At 45.5% G+C, this 24,613-nt stretch overlaps 1 protein-coding gene across 6 annotated transcripts in view; it reads right to left on the bottom strand.

The window, feature by feature from the left end:
• Nucleotides 1-24,613, bottom strand: part of MID2 (midline 2) — a 343,120-nt gene that overhangs the window by 113,041 nt on the left and 205,466 nt on the right. For all 6 annotated transcript variants that reach the window (XM_073360610.1, XM_073360616.1, XM_073360615.1 and 3 more), the window contains one exon: nucleotides 12,218-12,313. In XM_073360610.1, the coding sequence (XP_073216711.1) occupies nucleotides 12,218-12,313 (96 nt within the window). The remainder of the gene's footprint in view (nucleotides 1-12,217; nucleotides 12,314-24,613) is intronic.

The raw sequence follows: 24,613 nt of genomic DNA, 5'->3' as shown, positions 1-24,613 counted from the left end.
GGAAATGTAACTCAACTAGATAAATAACCTTCATGACAAATTTGCTGAAGTATCGACAAAAATAACCTAAATCCATTTCCGAGATCCCTTCAGTAGATCAGTGTCTTTATTCTTTTTAAAGGAACTTGTTTGAAGAACTGCTGCTTAATTTAGTAACTGAAAATCAATAGCCCATTACGAAGAAACTAATTGCAATGGCCTCTCTCCATGAATCACCTCAGCAAACAAAACAGCAAACTAATTTACTATTAATTGTTATGCACTTTGAAAGAACAATAGGTATTAACCACTTTCTTCCCTTCAGTTGTTATTTGCAAGGGCTCCATATTTATGAACTCCTGGTCCATGCAGTAATAGCCAAGAGTAACCATTAATCAGTTGGCATACACTTTCTATTGGGTGTGCATTCTACAGAGGCTTCCCCTGGAAATGCAAACAAAGGAGGCCTGACTGCTAAACAGCAAGACAAAGAATTTTATAGATCAAGTGGTCAGAGAGCAAGGTCAGATCAGATTTAATCTTCAATGGGATTAAAGGTGATCTTCTGTTTTCCTCTGATTCTTTCCTGTAATCCTCAATACAAAACATTTTCCAGTTGCTGCTGGCCTGCCTGTGAAAACTGCAGCTGGTTTGGCTACAGGATTCAGCCAATGGAAATCCTAATCTTGGTTTCTGATAGCAGGGAGGGTGCAGTTTCATAATCATGTTTTTGGAGGGGAGGGAGAAAAGAGGAAGGAATCAATTTAGGCATGATGGGAAAAAAAACAATATGTTTAGAGAATGCAGAGTGGGAGAAGATAGTTCACCTCGTCCTACTGCTTATTTCTTGGAAACATCTGTATTCTGTGACCTTGACAATCAGCAGTCTGACCTGGTGTCATTCATATTTGAAAGCAGAAGAGTACCGTAGCCTGGAACAAACATCTAGGTAGTGTCCGGAGTAGCCTTTCCAGAGGTGTTAACCACTGCCAGTTAATTGGCAATCAGTTACCCAAACACTCCAGTGTCGACATACCCTGCCAGACTGCCCACCAGACGGGTCAGAGAGGAGAGAGATGACATGTTAGAAATGGAACTGTCATGTAATGCCACAATGGGGACCCATCTGGCAGAGCTCTGTAGGGTCCGGATAGATCCCCTACACAGACCGTTTCTTTGGTTTTGACCAGACCTCCTTTGACTAGGAGTTGCCAACTTTCTAATTTCTGAAAACTGGATCTTCCTGCCCCACCCCCGAGGCCCCACCCCCTCCACTTGCTCCTCTCCTCCCCTCCCCCTCCCTCAGCGCTTGATCCTCTCCACTCTCTGCACCCAGTGCCAGCTCGGCTCCCTCTGCTCTAGGGCTGGAATGGGAGCTGCAGCCTGCTGCCTGCCTGCCCACAAGATGCAGATAGGAGGCAGCCCTGGATGAGCAGGGGCTGGCACAGGTTGATGACCCAGCGCCTCCCACCCTACCCAAGGTAACCGGATTTTTTTTTACCGGACACTGCCAGATCCCCTTTTCGAAGAGACTTTCGGGTAAAAAAACAGACCCCTGACAACTCTACCTTTGACTCTGACTAATAAATCTCATTTTAATGAGATTAGATTCTCAGAGCTGGTCTACACTGAAAACTTACCTTGGTATTGCTACTTCTCTGAGGGACATGAAAAATCGACACCCCTGAGAGATGTAGCTATGCCAGTCTAGTCCCTGGTGCCGACAGTGCTGGGTTGACAGAAGAATTCTTCCACTGACCTAGGTGCCGCCTCTTGGGGAGGTGGGTTAATTACGTCCCATCACCGGAGTGAGTGTCTACCCGGAAGCGCGACAGCGGCACAGCCGCAGCTGTGACGTTTCGCTGGAGTATTTGAAGTGTAGAAACAGCCTCAGGCTCTCCAGGAAGGCTACACCGAATGCCTCAGGGGCAAGACAGTGACGGAAATGTATCCAGCGCAGCTGGGCCATTTTTTAATTTTCTGCGGGCGGAAAATTTTTGACAGAAATGAAAAAAAACCCTTTTGTTTTTGGTAATTTCCCTCCCCCGGAAATTCTGACTTTTCACCAAAACCACAAAATCCAGACCTTTCTGGCTAAAACTTGGAGTTGCAGTGCTTCATGGGAGTTGTACTTTGCTCCTTGTGTCCCCACTTTGCCCCGCTTGACTACATCTCCCATAATGCACCCTGGTCTCCCCTTTAGGTGAGGGAATGATTTGCATCATGCAATTTCTGGCTACGGTGCATTACAGGAGATGAAATCCAGCTGCCAGGGAATCCCGGCTCATAGAGAAGAAACTTTCCATGGAAAAAAATGAAATTTTCAGCAGAAAGCAAAACTTTTTTTGCTTAAATTTTGTTTAATTGAGAATCCAATTTTCCATCAAAACACAGTTTTGACCAATAAATTCCAATCCGCCCTTGTGTCCGGAGCCTGCCCTGCTGAGGATTTCAGATCACATGGAACACTGAGTCCTCTCCCAGAAGGTGTGCTGCTAGCTCATGCTGTCTTCCGTGGTGATAACCAATGGTGATAGCGAACTCCCCATCTGAAATGGACTGTGGGAAAAATTTCCCCCACCCTATGCCATGCATGCTCCTAGGGCCGCAGACCCTGTGCTCAGTTGGGTCTCATTCATTGCTCTGCTATTGTTCCTTAAAGGGACAAACTGCTAATTCCAAAATGGGCATCAGTACCTCAGAACCCCCAGTGCAACTAGCCCCTCTGAGCTAAGTAGCCCATCTTTCCCACCCCACCTAGGCATGCATAACCCAGCAGAGTAAGAGGGTGAGAGTCCAGAACTGTGTCCCTTTCCTCAGGCTTGGGATGGGGCAGAGCTCTAGATGCAGGAGCGGGGACCTCTCTGGAGTGGGTCTGACACTTGCCCTCGTGCTAGGAAAGGTGCTGCTGGGGCAGGGGAAGGAGGTGTCTCCTTGGCAGTGGGGGGTGGGGCGGTGCTGCACTCCATCAGACATCAGTGTGATTCAGCCAGAGAGGAGGTAGTAGGGGAACAGGGAAGCTTGTCATGAACCAACTAGGTTAGTAACCTGACCCCTCCCTGTCTAGGTTCTGGACTCTGGTGCCTGACAACTGCAATGAGCTAGCTGAAGTACTGAGGGGAGTGAGGTGTGTCACAGTGGACCACAACATCTTCCAGGTTTCCCTTTGTCCCTGACATGACTTCTATTCTAGGGGATGGGTATCAGAGGGCACAGAGCTGGCAGAGCCCACTTCAGTCACCTAAAGGGCCTCATACCATGGCTCTTTGGCTGTATATGCCATACTGTACCATTCTTTTAAATGACTCTTTAAAAGGCTCGGTTTGGAGGGTGCACAGTCATAGCACAGACAGGGTTCAAAAGGGGTTTTGCCCCAGTGTATATAGCAGGGTTGAATGCCTTAGCATGACTGCCAGTGACTTCCACACAACAGTGCCACGGGCGTGTGCATAGGGCAAAGGGATGGCTAGTTGTCCCCCCTCATACGCCAAAGGCCTGGGAAGCTGGGCTTATGCTCATGCCACCATCAGAAGACTCTGCTGGGATGGATTAGGACAGGCCAATGGTTTGAGGTGCAGTAAGAACAGACAAACTCTTGCAGAGAACAAAATGCACTCGTTTATTGACAGGCTGGAGTATGACACTTGCTCATCCGTGCATCGTCAGTGTGTTTCCCAAACACGCTCTCACTTGCATTGTCACCTCCCACTAAGTCAGCCTTTTCATTGTTTTCAAACAAAAAAATCCCCTTCATTTTGTGAGGAAAATGATGAGACTGCTCGGCCTAAGCAGATGCTGTTTCTTTTGTTTCCCACAAGGTTTCAATAGTTTTGCAAAGGGGCCAGGTACGTCAAATATTTACTGATAATCGTGGCAAGAGGCCTGCCGATTGATGGGCGAGTGTTAGCAGCTGAAATAGGACAGCCGCAGAATTACAGAGGAACCGGCTTGTTGGAAAGGGCTCTCCTGGGTCACGTAGCGTCTCCTCCTTCACTACGGAAGGATGTTCTCATCTGCGCTTATTGTAAACAGTCTTGCTACTTTGCTTTCAGACACCTCCTATATTGATGCCTCCATTGCATCTACATCCCTTGGCAAATGCTGTTCGACCTCCCTCCTGGAATAGGACCAACTTCAACTGAAACCCATCCTGCTTTAATTCCAGACCACTGGTCCGGCTTACATTCCCCACCCATTTCACCACCTTCAACCTCTGCCCCTTTTATGTCATTCCCTTTCAAGCACTTCCAGTTATCACTCACCCATTGTCCCTGCTTCTCCAAGCTGCACGTATTCATTTGCCTTCATCTCTCTTTTGTTAGGCCATGAGCTCCAATCCTCTCACCATCTTTATCACTCTGCTTCTCATTCTCTCTAGTGTCTCAAATGTAGTCGTATAATTATACACACTCAAAATACATCAAGAGAACATTATCAAGGTTGCAAAGTCAGGCACTCAGCAGCGGAGAGATGCCAGAATTAAGGTTCCCTGTGCAACTTTAATTCTGCTCCCTTGTGCATATGCACAATAATATAGTCTTTGATTACATTATCACATGCTATTTTTTCCATAGGACTCCTGCCTCATTCAGTGCACAGAATAGATGGTGCTCACTCAACGAGCAGCTTTTCAATATCTCACGTTATCCACATTCTTCAAGGTGTTGCCCCTGCCTTACTTTTTGCGCACTGTTCAAACCCTGCTCTGGAGACAAAATTATTAATTTTTCATGGCACTCATCACTACGGTATCCAATCCTCCTGTAAGAGGAGTGGTGGTGATATCTTACAGGTGGCGGGCTGAAGTACAGATTAACATCAAAAGCCTCCACTAAAGACTGGTGACACAAAATGAGAAATCTAGGACTGGATTTTTGAGATCACTTAGCATTATACAGCACTTTGTATGCTCAAAGCCTAGCTCCTATTGACTTCAGTCATAGCTGTGAGCACTCAGCACTTCAGACCCCAGGGTATCAAGTCAGGTACCCAGAAAATGAGGAACACACAGTTAGTGACCACCTGTGAAAAGTTTGGTTTATGTGACTTGCCCAGAATCACATAGGAGCTCTGTGGTAAAGACAGGGACAGAATCCAGTTCTCCAGGGCAGTATTCAACTACCTTCATCATCCAACCATCCCTTCTCTTTCTGCAGCCTCCTGCCTCATTCACTAGAAGTTATCCAACTTCTGCAACAAACGACAACAGCCTCCTTCACCATATATCATAGAATCATAGAATATCAGGGTTGGAAGGGACCCCAGAAGGTCATCTAGTCCAACCCCCTGCTCGAAGCAGGACCAATTCCCAGTTAAATCATCCCAGCCAAGGGCTTTGTCAAGCCTGACCTTAAAAACCTCTAAGGAAGGAGATTCTACCACCTCCCTAGGTAACGCATTCCAGTGTTTCACCACCCTCTTAGTGAAAAAGTTTTTCCTAATATCCAATCTAAACCTCCCCCACTGCAACTTGAGACCATTACTCCTCGTTCTGTCATCTGCTACCATTGAGAACAGTCTAGAGCCATCCTCTTTGGAACCCCCTTTCAGGTAGTTGAAAGCAGCTATCAAATCCCCCCTCATTCTTCTCTTCTGCAGGCTAAACAATCCCAGCTCCCTCAGCCTCTCCTCATAAGTCATGTGTTCCAGGCCCCTAATCATTTTTGTTGCCCTTCGCTGGACTCTCTCCAATTTATCCACATCCTTCTTGAAGTGTGGGGCCCAAAACTGGACACAGTACTCCAGATGAGGCCTCACCAATGTCAAATAGAGGGGAACGATCACGTCCCTCGATCTGCTCGCTATGCCCCTACTTATACATCCCAAAATGCCATTGGCCTTCTTGGCAACAAGGGCACACTGCTGACTCATATCCAGCTTCTCGTCCACTGTCACCACTAGGTCCTTTTCTGCAGAACTGCTGCCTAGCCATTCGGTCCCTAGTCTGTAGCTGTGCATAGGGTTCTTCCGTCCTAAGTGCAGGACCCTGCACTTATCCTTATTGAACCTCATCAGATTTCTTTTGGCCCAATCCTCCAATTTGTCTAGGTCCTTCTGTATCCTATCCCTCCCCTCCAGCGTATCTACCACTCCTCCCAGTTTAGTATCATCTGCAAATTTGCTGAGAGTGCAATCCACACCACCCTCCAGATCATTTATGAAGATATTGAACAAAACCGGCCCCAGGACCGACCCTTGGGGCACTCCACTTGATACCGGCTGCCAACTAGACATGGAGCCATTGATCACTACCCGTTGAGCCCGACAATCTAGCCAGCTTTCTACCCACCTTATAGTGCATTCATCCAGCCCATACTTCCTTAACTTGCTGACAAGAATACTGTGGGAGACCGTGTCAAAAGCTTTGCTGAAGTCAAGAAACAATACATCCACTGCTTTCCCTTCATCCACAGAACCAGTAATCTCATCATAAAAGGCGATTAGATTAGTCAGGCATGACCTTCCCTTGGTGAATCCATGCTGGCTGTTCCTGATCACTTTCCTCTCATGCAAGTGCTTCAGGATTGATTCTTTGAGGACCTGCTCCATGATTTTTCCAGGGACTGAGGTGAGGCTGACTGGCCTGTAGTTCCCAGGATCCTCCTTCTTCCCTTTTTTAAAGATTGGCACTACATTAGCCTTTTTCCAGTCATCCGGGACTTCCCCGGTTCGCCACGAGTTTTCAAAGATAATGGCCAATGGCTCTGCAATCACAGCCGCCAATTCCTTCAGCATTCTCGGATGCAACTCGTCCGGCCCCATGGACTTGTGCACGTCCAGCTTTTCTAAATAGTCCCTAACCACCTCTATCTCCACAGAGGGCTGGCCATCTCTTCCCCATTTTGTGATGCCCAGCGCAGCAGTCTGGGAGCTGACCTTGTTAGTGAAAACAGAGGCAAAAAAAGCATTGAGTACATTAGCTTTTTCCACATCCTCTGTCACTAGGTTGCCTCCCTCATTCAGTAAGGGGCCCACACTTTCCTTGGCTTTCTTCTTGTTGCCAACATACCTGAAGAAACCCTTCTTGTTAGTCTTGACATCTCTGGCTAGCTGCAGCTCCAGGTGCGATTTGGCCCTCCTGATATCATTCCTACATGCCCGAGCAATATTTTTATACTCTTCCCTGGTCATATGTCCAACCTTCCACTTCTTGTAAGCTTCTTTTTTATGTTTAAGATCCGCTAGGATTTCACCATTAAGCCAAGCTGGTCGCCTGCCATATTTACTATTCTTTCGACTCATCGGGATGGTTTGTCCCTGTAACCTCAACAGGGATTCCTTGAAATACAGCCAGCTCTCCTGGACTCCTTTCCCCTTCAAGTTAGTCCCTCAGGGGATCCTGGCCATCCGTTCCCTGAGGGAGTCGAAGTCTGCTTTCCTGAAGTCCAGGGTCCGTATCCTGCTGCTTACCTTTCTTCCCTGCGTCAGGATCCTGAACTCAACCAACTCATGGTCACTGCCTCCCAGATTCCCATCCACTTTTGCTTCCCCCACTAATTCTACCCGGTTTGTGAGGAGCAGATCAAGAAAAGTGCCCCCCTTGATTCATCCCCAGAACAGGTCCATTCTGTGCACTGAATGAGGCCAGGGGAAAAACTAGTGTGGAAAAACTAGTATGTGATCATGTAATTAAAGATGGTGTCATGATGCACATGCACAAGGGGGTAGAATTAAGGTTTCCCTAATTCTGACATTTCCTAACTTTTGAGTGCTTGACTTTGCAACCACAATAATGATCTCCGTGTAAATGTCCTAGGTTTTTAAAACAGAAAACTGAAAAGGTATAACCACCTGGCTCATCAGCAGGGCTGGAACCTTTAGATCCACTGCACAGACCTCTGCCACTTGAACTAAGAGTAACTGATAGTAATAGTAGGTTGTCATCCTCTGTGTGGACCAGCCACTAGAGAGAGGTGAGCCATAAACTTCGCCAGTGGGTTTCACAGATATTTGCTGACTGCAGAGAAATAGTGAGACTCAGGAATTTTGGGTTTCATTCCAGATTCTAGAGCGAAGTGTGCTTTAATGGGCTCAGACTTCTGCCTCTTTCCCTCAAACTTGACCCCTTCTGCCCCAGCCTGTCCCTGTACCACTCCTGTCTCTTCCTCATTCCTGGGCCATCATCTCAGCCACCATCATTCTCCTTGACTTCCAAGTCCCAGGAGTCTGATCCCCATCTCAGTCTCTTTGCCCAGCCATTCCTAGTCTCAGTCTCCCCCAACTATTACTAGTCCCAGTCTTCCTCCTTTGCAGTCCCTGTCACCTTGCCCAGCAATTCCCTGTATCCCCTCCACCCCCACCCTCCCAAGCTCCTTTGTGTGACACTGAGGTCAATTGGTACTAGCTGGGAAAGGAGCCACTGCTCTGTGTCAAGGCTCCTAACAGCCCTGCCAAACTCACTACACCTAGCACACTGCTTTCCTAGTATTTATCCAGAGAGAATATAATGTAAGATAGCTAACAAAAGGTTATGTCATCCTGATCTTCATAATCATTGCAATATTTATGAAGTCATGTATGAAATTTGTGTCCACAACAAAGCTGACAAACAGGTTTTGGGTCAGACAAAGGATGCTGAGTGACCTAATTTGGTATTTTCCAAACAGTGGGTTGTTGGAAGTTTCTAGATTAGTTGTCACATCCATTTGTAACCCATTCCTGGGCCCTGGCCTAGGCAAACACATACTTCTCCCAGCCTGGTGCGGAGGGGTAACCGGGCCAAACCTGAGTGGTGCTGAGACCCCATGAACCAGGCCACAATACCTGGAGTGGGGCATCTGGCTGAGCACTGTGGGACAGGAGCTGCCATGGCCGGATGAGGGCAGAGGGGGCCGAGGTCAGGACTAGTGTTGTGATGCCAGGGCAAAGGATGCATTTATAGAATGCTGGGTCACAGAAAGAGACAAAAGGCAGTGGGCGGGGGGAGGGTCGCTTTTGTAAAAAGATTGGGAACCACTTCGTAAGTGATATATCCCAATACAGCACTGGCTTGACTCTGCTAGAGCTTCACACTGTGAGATCATGTGCCATTCATTACCCCCAGCCGTCATCAGCCCCCTCCAGTGCTAAGTTTGCCAGGCATCCAGTTTTCAACCGGAACGCCCGGATGAAAAGCGACTCTGGCAGCCTTGGTCAGCACTGCTGACTGGTCCATTAAAATTCCAGTCAGTGGTACAGCAGGGCTAAGGCAGTCTCCCGGCCCTCCCTGGCTCCATGCAGCTCCCAGAAGCAGTCAGCATGTCCCTGCGGCCCCTAGGCACAGGGGCAATCAGGGAACCTCCATTGCTGACCCCGCCCCGAGCACTGGCTCTGCGGGGGCAGCACCTGCAGAAGGGGGGCAGCATGCACAGTGCAGAGCCGCCTGGCCGTGCCTCCACCTACGGGCCAGACATGCCAGCTGTTTCCAGGAGACATGCGGAGCCAGGGCAGGCAGGAAGGAAGGAAGTCTGCCTTAGTCCCTCTGAGCCATGGACCAGGAGCTGCCTGAGGTAAGCGCCGCCCGGCTGGAGCCCTCACCCTGACCCCCCTGACCCAGGCTGGAACTCCCTCCTGCACCCTAACTCCCTCCCAGACCCTACACCCCGCACCCCCTCCCACACTGCTGTCCCAGCTCTGAGCCCCCTTCTGCAATCCAAAGCCCTTGGCTGCTGCCCAGAATCCCCTCCTGAACGCCAAACCCCTCATCCCTGGCTCCACACCAGCGTTCACACCTGCAGCCAGAGCCCTCACCCCACCACACCACAACCCTCTTCCCCAGCCCAGTGAAAGTGAGTGAGGGTGGGGGAGAGTGAGCAATGGAGGGAGTGGAGATGGAGTAAATTGGGGCGGGGCCTCAGAGAAGGGGTGGGGCAGGATAGGGCCTTGGGGAAGGGCAGGGGGCGGGGCAAGGATGTTCAGTTTTGTGCAATTAGCAAATTGGCAACCCTATACAGTGGCCCAGCCCAGCCATGACGGTTATCAGGATTCTATAATCAGTTAGCGGCATAGACACCATTGTGATATTACACCCCATATTCTTCATAGAAATATGGTTATGATATGAATATGGCATAACTAAGACATGCTTTATGCAAGACGGGTCATGTGAGGTATCATTGGAAAGGTTATGATTTACTGAATGTATTTATCCAATTTGTATGCATGTATTATTTCTGTATCTGAAGTTAGGAATATTGTCTATTTAACAATTACAACTGTGTGTGTACTTGGGAAAGCAATGAGTCTTAAAGGGCCATTAGGAAAAAACAATGAACCTTCGAAGATGTGGATCTCCCATCTTCCCTGAAGTTCCTTCCTGTGGACATTTGCAAATAAACCTTGTTTCATGGTTGCTTTGACACTGCAAGGTCAGGTGATAAGGTCACCTGGTACAGAATACCACCTGGGACATTACTGGTACTTTTCCACTGGGAAACGAAGGCTTCCCGCCTTATGTAAATTCTATTTAAGGCTGGGAAGCAAGGCAATTGGGACTCTCCATTTGCCTGCCGACCCGAGAAGGAAGACGGTTGAAAGCTTCCAAAGAAACCAAGGAACTAAGCTATGGGAAGGCAAGGGATGAGTCCAGGCTGAGAACAGGGGTCTAGCCTGTAAAGAGATATAACTGGAACTCTGAGCTACAGAAACTCTACAACCTACCTAAACAACATTTAGGGTGCAAAATTACTATGTTTAACCTGTTTCTGTAGTGTATTATGTTTAGTTTGCGTGTTTTGTTTTATTTGCTCAATAAATTTGCTTTGTTCTGCTTGCTATCCCTTATAATCACTTAAAATATATCTTTTATAGTTTATAAACTTGTTTTTATTTATTCCAAAACCCAGTTTGTGGAATTCATATCTTGGGGGAGAGAGGGCGCAAAAAGCTGTGCATATCTCTCTCCACACTGAGGGAGAGGGTGCATTTTTATGAGATTGCGCTGTGCAGATATTTCTACACAGCGCGAGACAATATTATTTTGGATTTATACCCCAAAGGAGGAGCTGATTTCAGTCGGTCTCTGCAGCTGGATGTGTGTGTGCTCGTGTGTGTGTGCGTGCATGCGCACGCTGGAGAAGGCTTGAGAGCCTAGCACAGCAAAAACAGGGTTAGGAAACCCAGGCTGGTGGAAAGGGTGGGCTCAGTGAGACCCCAGCACATCAGGTGGTGCCCCAGAAAGGGGGGTCCAACCCATCACAACTGTAACCACCCACAAGCAACACAGGCCTGTCTGTGTCCATGCAGCAGCACTCAAATTCCAAATAGCACAGAATTCCTTCTTCTTTCGTACTTCCCCACTTGAGCCCTGAGCCCACATGTGGGCCCTGTACTCTCACAGTGCCCCACTGCAATAGCAGGTGTTCACATGTGCACATCACCTTGTAGGATCGGGATTGGAAGGTGTTCCCCCTGCAACTATCTACACTACCTCTCATCTCATTGATTGTTGCTTGTTTGTCCTCTAACAGGGGTGTTTTACGATACGGTCTCTCCAGCTCTCACTGCATACGGGTTTCTGCTTCCTCCACAGCACTTACAAAGGCAGTTAAGAGCAGAGACTCCAGTGCAGACCCCATGCTGCTTACTCCATACTCCTCTCCACAGTACAGTTATAATTATTCGTTTATGTTCCATCAGCCACTTCCATTTTCCCTTCTCCAGACAAACTATCTTCTCCCGAGAAATTGTCTCAGACACTTTACCGGCTCACAACTCTAGCTATATTGGGCCAGACTGGCCCAACCTGGGGCAAGGAGATGTAAACTACACCTCCCTGTGTCAACTAATCCCCCTACACCCTGAGAGGATGACGCACCCACAGTGGTCAGGCAGTGCATGCCCCCACTCATCACTGACACCGTCCACCTCCCAACATCCAGCTGCCATGGGAGAATTGCACAGAACAATCTCGGTTAGAGGGAACGTGCTATTAAGCTACCTCCCCCATAGCTAGTGCAGTTTGCTCATTGTAATATAGTATTTACCAGCAGTCTGTCCTGCCTAGATTTAAATTAATCAAGGTATGGGGTTTCTGCCATTGCCCTTGGGACACCATCCTGCAGCCTCATTCATCTCACGCCACGGCTTTCCCCTGCATGATCCCTTTCCAAATTTCACCCCGTTGCCCCCCAATCATCACCCCAAATAACCCCTCTCCCCCATTCAGGGTTCCCATGCTGCAGGCAGGTATCACGCCCCCAATGCACACACCCCTCAGCCAGCACAGACCCCCGCTCTATGAAGCATTGCCACCACGTACCTCCACCTGCTGGCAGATCTGTATCAGCTTGGCCATCTGGTTTTCGAGTTCGCTATTGCGTTTAACCAGGTTGGTGAGGTTCGTCTCCAGGGTTTGCTGCCAGCACAGAAACGGGAAGGAATGAAGGGAAAAAAAGAAAGAAAGAGAGCATAAGCATCAGCAGAGCTGGAGAACCAGCTCCACGGATTATGAACATCTCAGAACATTATTGATGACAAAACACACACACATTAACGGCTTTGGGCACTGGCAGCTTCCACCCGGGCCATATGCAGCTACCACAGAATGCTGGAATGCTGCTTCATGTAGAAGAGGGAGGCACAATAATCTGCTTCTAAGCCAAAGTTAATGTTATTTCATTATCCCAGGTTGACAACTACAGTAACTTTCATGGGTGGCTAGAGGGCAGCACACTACAAGTGGCCCACAGGGTTTGGCAATGCAGCCTGCACCCTTAAAGGTCATCAGCCCAGAGGAGGGACTGTGTTTGTGCCTCCTCTGGAGGCACCTCCTGGAATTTGGGAGGTAGGTTTTTAACCCTGCCTTGATTTTTTTTTTCTTTTTGTCTTTTAATGTACAAAACTGAGTCTGACTCCCCTGACTTTCCTGGAAAACTCTATGCACATCAGAAGAACTTATTCCAACTCTTGCAATTTCCCCATGATATTAGGGGTATTTCTAAAGCCCCAGCTCCTGGAGTCATGAGATTATATAAGGTTTTTTTTAAACACATAAATTTCTAATCGTTGGTGTTGCAGAACAAAGCTGAAAAACATGACCCCTATAGGCTCAAAAACCAGAAGGCAAATAAAAAGAACACCATATTTTTAAAATGTCGTGGTTTTTTTGGGACCTGGCACGTGATTTAAAATAATTGGGGTTGGCAGCTCTGTTATGACATCAAAAGATGCTGAGCATGGGAAACTGAAGTGAGAGTCAAGACACTAAACACACTGCACTTATGTTAATAGCTACAGTATACAACTCCAATGTCCTGCTCACACCTGGAAGAAAAAGATGTTAAAGATACATCTCCCCATCTTTCCTCCCTTTCAACTGCAGGCAGAGGAATCTCACATTGTTACCAAAGAGTCCTTCAATAAAAACAGGGCAGACCAGACTTTATATTCCTCATATTTCCAAAGTAAAAAGCAAACAGTTTTTTGTTAAATAGCTTCAGGCTCCTTGGAACATTATAAAACCCATAAAAATCACACACTTATTTTCCCCACCTTTCATAGAGCAATACATATAGGTAGGCTTGGCAGAATTCAATTTCCTTTTTTTTTATAATTTTGACACAATGTGTATTGATAAGCATTTTTTTTCATTTTTATTTATTTAAATTTTCACAGTTGTAGAAAACTGTAACAGCAACAGAGTATGGGGAGGGGAGGCAATTATTATTTAATTACTTTAGACCGCCGAGATTCAAAAAGTTAAAGCTTTGCAACCATTAAAACACAAACTGTCTACATAATGTGTCAAATATATAAAGTAAATACTCTTAAATCAAACTCTAATAAGTTCTCAAGCAGCGTTTTTCTTACTTTGCCGATCTGTAAATTTTTATTGTTATCAATGAAAATATTTTTCGTCAGTTGTGTGTGTATGGTATTGACATTTATTGACATTTGCCGATAAAAATCTAATCCTTCCAAGCCTACCTCTAGGCTACTCAGGTAAAGACAGAGTACTGCATGCTCAGATTTGTAGTTTTCATGGTTTGCAGTTTTCGGAGATGAGGAAGACTGCAATCTGTGCCGATTGAGACAAGTGCAGTGTATCTCTTGAGGCTGTTGACAAGTTGCCAATGAGTCCCTAGCTGGACATTGTTCAGACAACTCTTTTAGCAGCACCAGATGCTATTCTGCATCCAGTTTTCAATTGGGAAACCTGTCCGATATGAATAAACTACTCTATTTTCCATCCATTCTCTCCCCTCCTCATCCTGTGTCTGTTATTGAGATAAAAGGCTCCTGGGAGAAAAGTTGTGGCCTCAGCGACATAACTACAAGCTGTCTTCATTTCTGTTCCCAATTCCCCAATCGGACTAGCATTTTGTTCTTGGTAAATTACAATTTAATAACAGAAAGCAGGATTTCAACTAAAGCAGATAGAGATTCCCGAGAGATTGTTTATTTTGATGGTTATGCCGACATTTTGACTGGTCACTTTGGATTCTCTCGACATACCGTTATAAGCCCTTCAGACCCTTTAATCCTCTTGTATTTATAAAGAGCTAGAGGTTAACATTTTCAAAGTGCAATGTATGGTGAGGGGACTGTTTGATTCCTGTCCAGCACCTAGACAGCCTTGTACTGACGCTGCTGTGTCAAGGGATGGAATTGAGATGGGACACTGGAAACCCAAATGTTGTCTTTTCTTGTGACTAATTGAAAGGGTGGGCCCAAAAGCAAGGGAAATCTTTTCTGAAATGGGACCAGTGAACAGGAGATGGAGAGAGATTTTTATTTTCTAAGTAAGCATGAGGAAGTTTAAAGCAGTGTAGCAAGCGCGTATGCAGTGTGCTGTAAGACGCTTCAAAACTTGGACAGAGAAAACTCGGGTTGGCAGATGGGTAAATACAACAAACTTTGATCTTAACACACTCTGAAGTGTTATGCTGCTATGCTGCTCCCCGATCCAATGGAGATGCAGCACTGTAGAAGGCTTACAGCCCCTAGCCAGAGTGTGCACCTTGGTCAATCTGTCTAGCCACAGTCTCGAATGTCAGAAATACAAACACAACCCTCGCACCACCACACCCACAAAACTGCACTCTCAGCTATAATTATTTATGGTTTGTAATGCAGTGGCACCTAAGAGCCCATTGTGCAAACATAGAACAAAAAGACAGTGGTGTAAATCCAGAGCAAATCCACTGGCTATAGATTTACCATGGCGCAAGAGCAAAAGCCAGCCCACATTCTCTCCCAGGAGACTTTCTGACTCCCTAGGGTACATGCCAACCCCTACATTAGATGAACTCTTTGTCAAATTTCTGAAGGAGGGTTGTTAATATTATAGAGAAAGAAAAAAGTCAATTGTGGCTAACCACAACTAGAAGGTTTTGTGTGGAAGCCTGGACCATTTAGATGAACTGAGACAGTTTGCAATCATGCTTCCACTTGCTGCCTATTACGCTAAATGCTGGTTTGCTGCCACATCGGTCCTGGTGTGCTGGTTGATGTAATATTTATGGAGAGGAATGCAATCTAACAGACATGGGAGCAGCTAGAAAAGAGCCCATCTGAAACTATTTCAATATCTGTGGACACACAGTGGACTTGTGCTTTTGGATATCAATAATTTAAATGACATCACATTTCCATTAAAATATGTGATTCCACTAAGAGAAAATGTTTTATAACAAAGTGCTCACAACCTGTTGCAATACTTGTCATGAAAATGATACCCTATTAATATTTGAAACTTCAGAGCCAAAAAAGAATCCCTGTGGTGTTTTATTCATACTTGGCTTGGAACTGCAGCCCATAGCTCCCAGCAAGACTCTAACAGTCCCATAAACAAGGATTCCCTCTGCATGCACATATAATTCTGGGGCTGGTTAGCCAATGGAACTTGAATCACAGTCATAAAATACAGGCACATCATTAATTCCTGAAACCCAGTGGCTCCTAAAATATTCAGAGCTCATTTGCAATCCTGCGAATTGCTAGCCAATGGCTGATAAAGCATAATATAGAAATAGGATTGAAAAATGACAGGAAACTCAGGCAGCTTTCATTAAGCTGAAAATGCTATGCAAAACAAACCTACGTTGATAATGAAAAAGCCAGCTGTTAACAGTTTTTGCCACTGTTTTCTTATAGCTCAATATTATTAAACATAATTTGAATAAAGAACTGAGCATTTAACTTGCTAATTATCTTTCTCATCGTTGACTTGGCTACACTGGAGTTTCTGCGCTGAAATGGGGGTTGATCTTCTTTAATGGTCTAATGCTGTTGAAGAGCAAGGAGGGTGGGCGAAATGAGTTTTCCGTTAAATCCTTCATTACATTAAATCCTTCAAATAGCTGTTCAGGAATCCAGGATCTATAGCTAAGAACATAAGAATGGCCATGCTGGGTCAGACCAAAGGTCCATCTATCCCAGTATCATGTCTACCAACAGTGGCCAATGTCCCAGAGGGAATGAACAGAACAGGTAATCACCAAGTGATCCATCCCCTGTTGTCCATTGTCAGCTTCTGGAAACTGTTGTCTTTCTTCCTAAGAGATTGTGTGTGTCCTCTAAAGCATTCATAACACTTTATATTGAGCAGGCATCAATTCATTAAGTATTCTCTGATATTAAAATGACTTTCCCGGCCCTAAGAATGTACTAAATAAAAAGATCTTTTTGATACTCCTGTTCTTCAAACTATCTTTGCCGAAAGACAGGGCTGACCATTGCTAGTACCGGGACTAGGATAGTAAATGAAAATGCAAAAATAGGTTGCTTCTGTTTAATTTGCTGAAAAACAAAAAGAAGTTCTAATACACCTGAAGTCCTAATTATACCAGGTAGTTATTATATCTATAATTACAGAAATTATAATTTCTGTTTAACTCTTATTTTCCCATGCTCTATTTTTCCTGAACAAGAGTGCCTATAGAACTCAAAAGTTTGTCTCTTTCAAAGATATTAAGTCACCCACCTTGTCTCTATAATTTTCCAAAGCATTTACATCCTGACCCGAAATATTCCTGTCTTGGTCCCTGCACAACAGTGATTTTTTGCAGTGGGGAAAGGCGGAGCAGCAACAGCATGAGTATGAGCAAAATTCCTTTGGCCCAAAATAGGTAGATTTAATTTAAATTAAAAATGATAACCATACTTCCTCTCTGCATCCGACCCCCAACAAAAACTGCAGAAGCTTGGACCTTGGCATGGACATAGTCATAGAATCAAACCATAGAACGTCAAGGTTGGAAGGGAACTCAGGAGATCATCTAGTCCAACCCCCTGCTCAAAGCAGGACCAATCCACAACTAAATCACCCCTGCCAGGGCTTTGTCAAGCCTGACTTTAAAAACCTTTAAGGAAATTCCACCACCTCCCTGTGTAACCCATTCCAGTGCTTCACCACCCTCCTAGTGAAAAAGTTTTTCCTAATATCCAACCTAAACCTCCTGCACTGCAACTTGAAACCATTACACCTTGTTCTGTCATCTGCTACCACTGAGAACAGTCTAGATCCATCCTCTTTGGAACCCCCTTTCAGGTAGTTGAAAGCAGCTATCAAATCCCCCCTTACTCTTCTCTTTTGCAGACTAAACAATCCCAATTCCCTCAGCCTCTCCTCATAAGTCATGTGTTCCAGTCCCCTGATCATTTTTGTTGCCCTCCGCTGGACACTTTCCAATTTTTCCACATCCTTCTAGTAATGTGGGGCCCAAAACTGGACTCAGTACTCCAGATGAGGCCTCACCAATGTCAAATAGAGAGGAATGATCACAACCCTCAATCTGCTGGCAATGCCCCTAGTTATACAGCCCAAAATGCCGTTAGCCTTCTTGGCAACAAGGGCACACTACTGACTCATATCCAGCTTCTCATCCACTATAACCCCTAGGTCCTTTTCTGCAGAACTGCTGCCTAGCCATTTGGTCCCTAGTCTGTAGCAGTGCATGGGATTCTTCCGTCCTAAGTGCAGGACTCTGCACTTGTCCTTATTGAACCTCATCAGATTTCTTTTGGCCCAATCCTCTAATTTGTCTAGGTCCCTCTGTATCTGTCATAAATATAAAGGAAAGGGTAACCACCTTTCTGTATACAGTGCTATAAAATCCCTCCTGGCCAGAGGCAACATCCTGTTACCTGTAAAGGGTTAAGAAGCTCAGCTAACCTGGTTGGCACCTGACCCAAAGGACCAATAAAGGAACAAGATATTTTCAAATCTTTGGGGTGGGGGGAGGTGTGGAAAGGCTTTTGTTTTGTGCTCTTTGTTTTACGTGGTGGTTCTCTCTTCGGACTGAGAGAAGCCAGACAGAAATTCATCTTCTCTAACCCATCCTAATCCAAGTCTCCAATATTGCAAACAGTATAGGTAAGCCAGGCAAGGCGGATTAGTTTATCTTTTGCTTTATGTGAATTTTCCCTGTGTTAAGAGGGAGGTTTATTCCTGTTTTCTGTAACTTTAACGTTTTGCCCAGAGGGGAATCCTCTGTGTTTTGAATCTGAATACCCTGTAAAGTATTTTCCATCCTGATTTTACAGAGGTGATTCTTTTACCTTTTCTTTAATTAAAATTCTTCTTTTAAGGACCTGATTGATTTTTCATTGGTTCTTAAGATCCAAGGGTTTGGGTTTGTGTTCACCTGTACAAATTGGTGAGGATTCTTTTCAAGCCTTCCCCAGGAAAGGGGGTGTAGATCTTGGGGGGATATTTTGGGGAAAGATGTCTCCAAGTGGTCTCTTTCCCCGTTCTTTGTTTAAAATGCTTGGTGGTGGCAGCATACTGTTCAAGGACAAGGCAAAGTTTGTACCTTGGGGAATTTTTTAACCTAAACTGGTAAGAATAAGCTTAGGGGATCTTTCTTGCACGTCCCCACATCTGTACCCTAGAGTTCAGAGTGGGGAAGGAACCCTGACAGTATCCTATCCCTACCCTCCAGCGTATCTACCACTCCTCCCAGTTTAGTGTCATCTGTAAACTTGATGAGGGTGCAGTCCACACCATCTTTCAGATTATTAATGAAGATATTGAACAAAACCGGCCCCAGGACCGACCCTTGAGGCACTCCACTTGATACCGGCTGCCAACTAGACACGGAGCCATTGATCACTACCCTGTTTGCCCGACGATGTAGCCAACTTTCTATCCACCTTATAGTCCATTCATCCAGCCCATATTTCTTTAACTTGCTGGCAAGAATACTGTGGGATATCATATCAAAAGCTTTGCTAAAGTCAAGGAATAACACATTCACTGCTTTCCCCTCATCTATAGAGCCAGTTATCTCGTCACAGAAGGCAATTAGATTAGTCAGGCATGACTTGCCCTTGGTGAATCCATGCTGACTGTTCCTTATCACTTTCCTCTCCTCTAAGTGCTTCAGAATTGATTCTTTGAGGACCTGCTCCATGATTTTTCCCGGTACTAAGGTGAGGCTGACTGGCCTGTAGTTCCCAGGATCCTCCTCCTTCTGTTTTTAAAAGATGGACACTACATTAGCCTTTTTCCAGTCATCTGCGACCTTCCCCGATCGCCATGAGTTTTCAAAGATAATGGCCAATGGCTCTACAATCACATCCGCCAACTCTTTTAGCACTCTCGGATGCGGCGCATCCGGCCCCATGGACTTTTGCTCGTCCAGGTTTTCTAAATAGTCCCGAACCACTTCTTTCTCCACAGAGGGCTGGTCACCTCCTCCCCATGCTGTGCTGCCCAGTGCAGTAGTCTGGGAGATGACCCTGTTCGTGAAAACGGAGGCAAAAAAAGCATTGAGTACATTAGCTTTTTCCACATCCTCTGTCACTAGGTTGCGCCCTCATTCAGTAAGGGGCCCACACTTTCCTTGGCTTTCTTCTTGTTGCCAACATACCTGAAGAAACCCTTCTTGTTACTCTTAACATCCCTTGCTAGCTGCAACTCCAAGTGTGATTTGGCCTTCCTGATTTCACTCCTGCATGCCTGAGCAATATTTTTATACTCCTCCCTGGTCATTGGTCCAATCTTCCACTTCTTCTAAGATTCTTTTTTGTGTTTAAGATCAGCAAAGATTTCACTGTTAAGCCAAGCTGGTTGCCTGCCATATTTACAATTCTTTCTACACATCGGGATGGTTTGTTCCTGGAACCTCAATAAGGATTCTTTAAAATACAGCCCGCTCTCCTGGACTCCTTTCCCCCTCATGTTATTCTCCCAGGGGATCCTGCCCATCAGTTCCCGGAGGGAATCAAAGTCTGCTTTTCTGAAGTCCAGGGTCCGTATTCTGCTGCTCTCCTTTCTTCCTTGTGTCAGGATCCTGAACTCAACTAGATCATGGTCACTGCCTCCCAAGTTCCCATCCACTTTTGCTTTCCCTACTAATTCTTCCTGGGTTGTGAGCAGCAGGTCAAGAAGAGCTCTGCCCCTAGTTGGTTTCTCCAGCACTTGCACCAGGAAATTGTCCCCTACACTTTCCAAAAACTTCTTGGATTGTCTGTGCACCGCTGTTTTGCTCTCCCAGCAGATATCAGGGTAATTGAAGTCTCCCATGAGAACCAGGGCCTGAGATCTAGCAACTTCAGTTAGTTGCTGGAAGAAAGCCTTGTCCACCTCATCCCCCTGATCCAGTGGTCTATAGCAGACTCCCACCACAACATCATCATTGTTGCTCACACTTCTCAACTTAATCCAGAGACTCTCAAGTTTTTCTGCAGTTTCATACCAGAGCTCTGAGCAGTCATACTGCTCTCTTACATACAATGCAACTCCCCCTCCTTTTCTGCCCTGCCTGTCCTTCCTGAACAGTTTATATCCATCCATGACAGTACTCCAGTCATGTGAGTTAACCCACCAAGTCTCTGTTATTCCAATCACATCATAATTCCTTGACTGTGCCAGGACTTCCAGTTCTCCCTGCTTGTTTCCCAGGCTTCTTGCATTTGTGTATAGGCACTTAAGATAACTCGCTGATCATCCCGCTTTCTCAGCATGAGGCAGGAACCCTCCCCTCTTGCGCTCTCCTGCTTGTGCTTCCTCCCGGTATCCCACTTCCCCACTTACCTCAGTTCTCTTTGAAGGCAACAGCTTTTGCTTTGTATGTAAACATATGACCATTTTAGAATCACTTCCTAAGCATGAGCAGTACAGTATTCCCTGGAGTCTAGGTGCACTTAAAGATAGATGCATTCTCCACATAAAAGGTGGTTAATTAGGTGCCAGCTTGCTGGTTCATAGCTTACAAGCTTTGCTAGCTCTGTAACCTATGAAAACCAATTATCACCAGTTTATTTTTCTATTTTCTTTTAAGAAAAAATAAGAAAGAGAAAAGAGAAGATAAGAAAAATAAAACAAATCCAAAATTAGAAAATTTAAGAAACAATTGTTAATGCAATACCAAGGCCATGAGACCAAGACAAATTGAGAAACTGCAAATTTGAATTTGCTCTAGCCGTGTTAGCTCAGCCATGCTGGAAATACAGAATATTTTTTATTCCTTTCTCCCTTATTAAATGTAACCTTTAATATAATCCTTTATGTTATCAGAGTACACTATAAACTATAAATGTTGGTGTGAAATGTGGCCAAATTAGCCTTCCCAGTGTAACCTTAATAATTGGAGTTTCCTGAATGTTCCTTACCCTCGTCACTGGATTAACTAACATATTCCACAAGAATGTCTACTGTTGCCTTCAAATGTGAGCATTTAACCACCAAAATTACTCCAGAAAACTCACCTGGGAGATGTGATGCATAGCCTTTTTCCATCTAGTCACTGCTTCAAATCCAGCCTAATGCAGGTGATCACGAGTCAGTATCGTGGGATGGCTGTTGAATGGCCTTATCGGAAGGAATGGCCAGATCAGTTTACAGTATCACTCTCTAGGTTTTTATACTGCACCCTTCATAGAATCATAAAATCATAGAATATCAGGGTTGGAAGGGACCCCAGAAGGTCATCTAGTCCAACCCCCTGCTCAAAGCAGGACCAATCCCCAACTAAATCATCCCAGCCAGCGCTTTGTCAAGCCTGACCTTAAAAACCTCTAAGGAAGGAGATTCTACCACCTCCCTAGGTAACGCATTCCAGTGTTTCACCACCCTCTTAGTGAAAAAGTTTTTCCTAATATCCAATCTAAACCTCCCCCACTGCAACTTGACTCTTCACTCTGGTGCCTGTGTCCCCAACCCAAACATCGCCACTGCTGCTTGGCACTTGCCATGACTGACAATCCCTGGAAAGTAGCCTCACTTCAAGGCTCTTAAAACTGCAGCTCCTTGAGTCAGGAGAATTTCAGCTTTCATTTCAGAAAGGTCTTCCTGCTGGTGTGGAAATGCCTGGAGCATTTGACACCCAGAGACTCACACCCCAGTGGATATACAAAGGGGACTCTGTCCTGGGCTGTCATGTGCTGCCTTTCACCCTCACTAAATTCACTTTAAAACCAACCCCATCAGATACTACTAATGCTTCATTAGAAAGGCAGCAAATGGATGCAAAATGAATGCATCTGGATTTGCTTATTACAGAACTGAGCAAGAGCTCTCAAAGGACTCTGGCTCCGCATTTCCCTCACAAAAGGCTACTTGTGCTGGGTGGCTGTTTAAATTTGCGGCTTTATTTGGATTTTTAAAGAGGACACCGATCCAGGGCACCCCAGCCATTAATTACAAACAACCCCAAAATGTCAGACTGAAACAGAAGCACACTGGTCCCCCCACTCACACAGCACACTCACCAGTGGGCACAGCCATCACAGAACAAAACTCCCACCACTTCACACCTCCACCCATCTTGGTTCTCCCCAAACATAGCCCCGACAAACCGGCTGTGCAGCATGCTCAGGAGTTCACAGATTTAAGCTATTTTGGCCTAGGAGAGATGGGGAAAGTGTATTTAAAAGCACCACCACCACTGAAACAAACAGGGCAAAGCCATCAGACTCCCAGCAAACAGGTTTCTTGGCAGTCTGAGGGTGCACACAGCAACAGCCACAGCTGCCCTCAGATCACCTGAGTGGGCTGAGAGATCTGGCACACAGAAATGTGAGCGACACCTACTGGGTGTTACATAGATATTTAACACATTCCAGTGGGTTCTCATAAGAGGTAAGTGTAACCATCCCACAGTGCGTACTGACTCTAAGCAGGAGACTGACAGAGAAGATAAGCAGTCGGAGACACAAACTATGTTTAAAAGGAGGCGCACGGGGCTAAAGTTGAGCAGGGGACTGAAGGGATTAATGAATAAGCAATTCAAGCAGAATTTCTTTAAACAACAAAGGACTGTAATATACAAATCACAGAACTTTACAAGAGAAAAGCTCTGAATTGAGGAAAGACAAGACTTCTCTATAAGGTGTTTTACTTTCCCTGGAATGGAGGGCAGATGGTTCGTGTAAGTGGTGAGCATCCCAGCCCTGCCTGTCTGGGTTTCCCAGTGCACAGCATCTCAGACTTTCTGGGGCAGAGACCATCTTTCTCTTAGGGTCTTGTCCAGCACTTAGCACATTGTTGATAATAAGTCAATAACTATGACTAATAATAATATGGAGTAGAACTGGCAGTATATGAAAAGTGCAGCTTTTCTTCCCACCTCCACTCCACATCACCCAGTATCCTTGAACATATCATTTGTGAGCCATGCTGCTCCTGAGCGCTGATCTCCTGCACAGCTACACAGTATGCTGATACCACTGTCCATTCCTACTGGTTTTATTACCATTGGTTTGGAATGCGTTAATTCTACTCATTGTCCAGGTCAACAAAGCAAGCCTGGTTTCATCAGTGAGACAGTTTCCTGGTCTCCAAATACAAATATCAACTATGCCACCCAGTCCAACTTTATGTTCTATTGTTATGTTTTCTCAGCTAAATCCCATAATCCTGGTTACTTCCTAAATCCAAATAAATGGATGCTCTGAACCAAATACTTTTACATTCCAACACCTGCTGATCTACTTCACACTACTGTCTTCTTCCTGTAGGTGAAGGAGCCCAGCGAGCTGCAAAGCCTGTGAGATTCACTTATTGCCTTAGGAATGTACATCAATTCAGTTACTAGCTGGGTTATCAAACATCCCTTAGCTGCAAATCAAACTGCATGGGCAGCTGCTAAGTACCAAGTGAATCCCTCTTGCCCTAAGCCTGTACGTCCAGCAGGACAGAGATGCAAACTGGTGGAGCTACTCTGAGACTATCTACAGGAGAATGCTCCACTGGTTTAATTTTTTTTAATTGTGATATTAAACCAAATCTGTTAAGTTGCTGCAAAAGGCCAACTTGGTTTGATTGGTTCAGTTTGGTTTGAACCAGGCTCATTTTGGTTTGGCCAAAGTCAAGTAGGCATTTAATGAGCAGAACTGAAATAAATCATATTATTCACACTGGGGTTTGCAATAATTTTACTAAATAGGTTTAAAAACTGATTGATGTTAAACTGGTGCAGCTTTCTTGTGGAGACAAGGCCCACTCTATTTTCCAGAAATTCTGTTCAAAATACATTTTCAGAATGCTCTCTTGGGGCAGGATGGCCATTCCCCACTGGCTCCAGGGCTGGGGCATTTTTCTCGGGGCTATTTCCTTAAAGTAACTCTACCTGCTCCCACAGAATGACGTTTCTGAATATTATTTTTTCTTGGGCAGGTTTAGGTGCTACACTGGAGCAATGGCGTCCTGGAAAGGCCTTGCTGGCACTGAGAAGTCTCACCACCTGTCACCAATGAAGAGATACTCTAT

The sequence above is a fragment of the Lepidochelys kempii genome, chromosome 9 (genome assembly GCF_965140265.1).
Source record: "Lepidochelys kempii isolate rLepKem1 chromosome 9, rLepKem1.hap2, whole genome shotgun sequence".
In the NCBI taxonomy this organism is placed as follows: domain Eukaryota; kingdom Metazoa; phylum Chordata; order Testudines; family Cheloniidae; genus Lepidochelys; species Lepidochelys kempii.
Note: the sequence above shows the minus strand (reverse complement) of the source record. Positions and strands in the feature narration are given on the sequence as shown.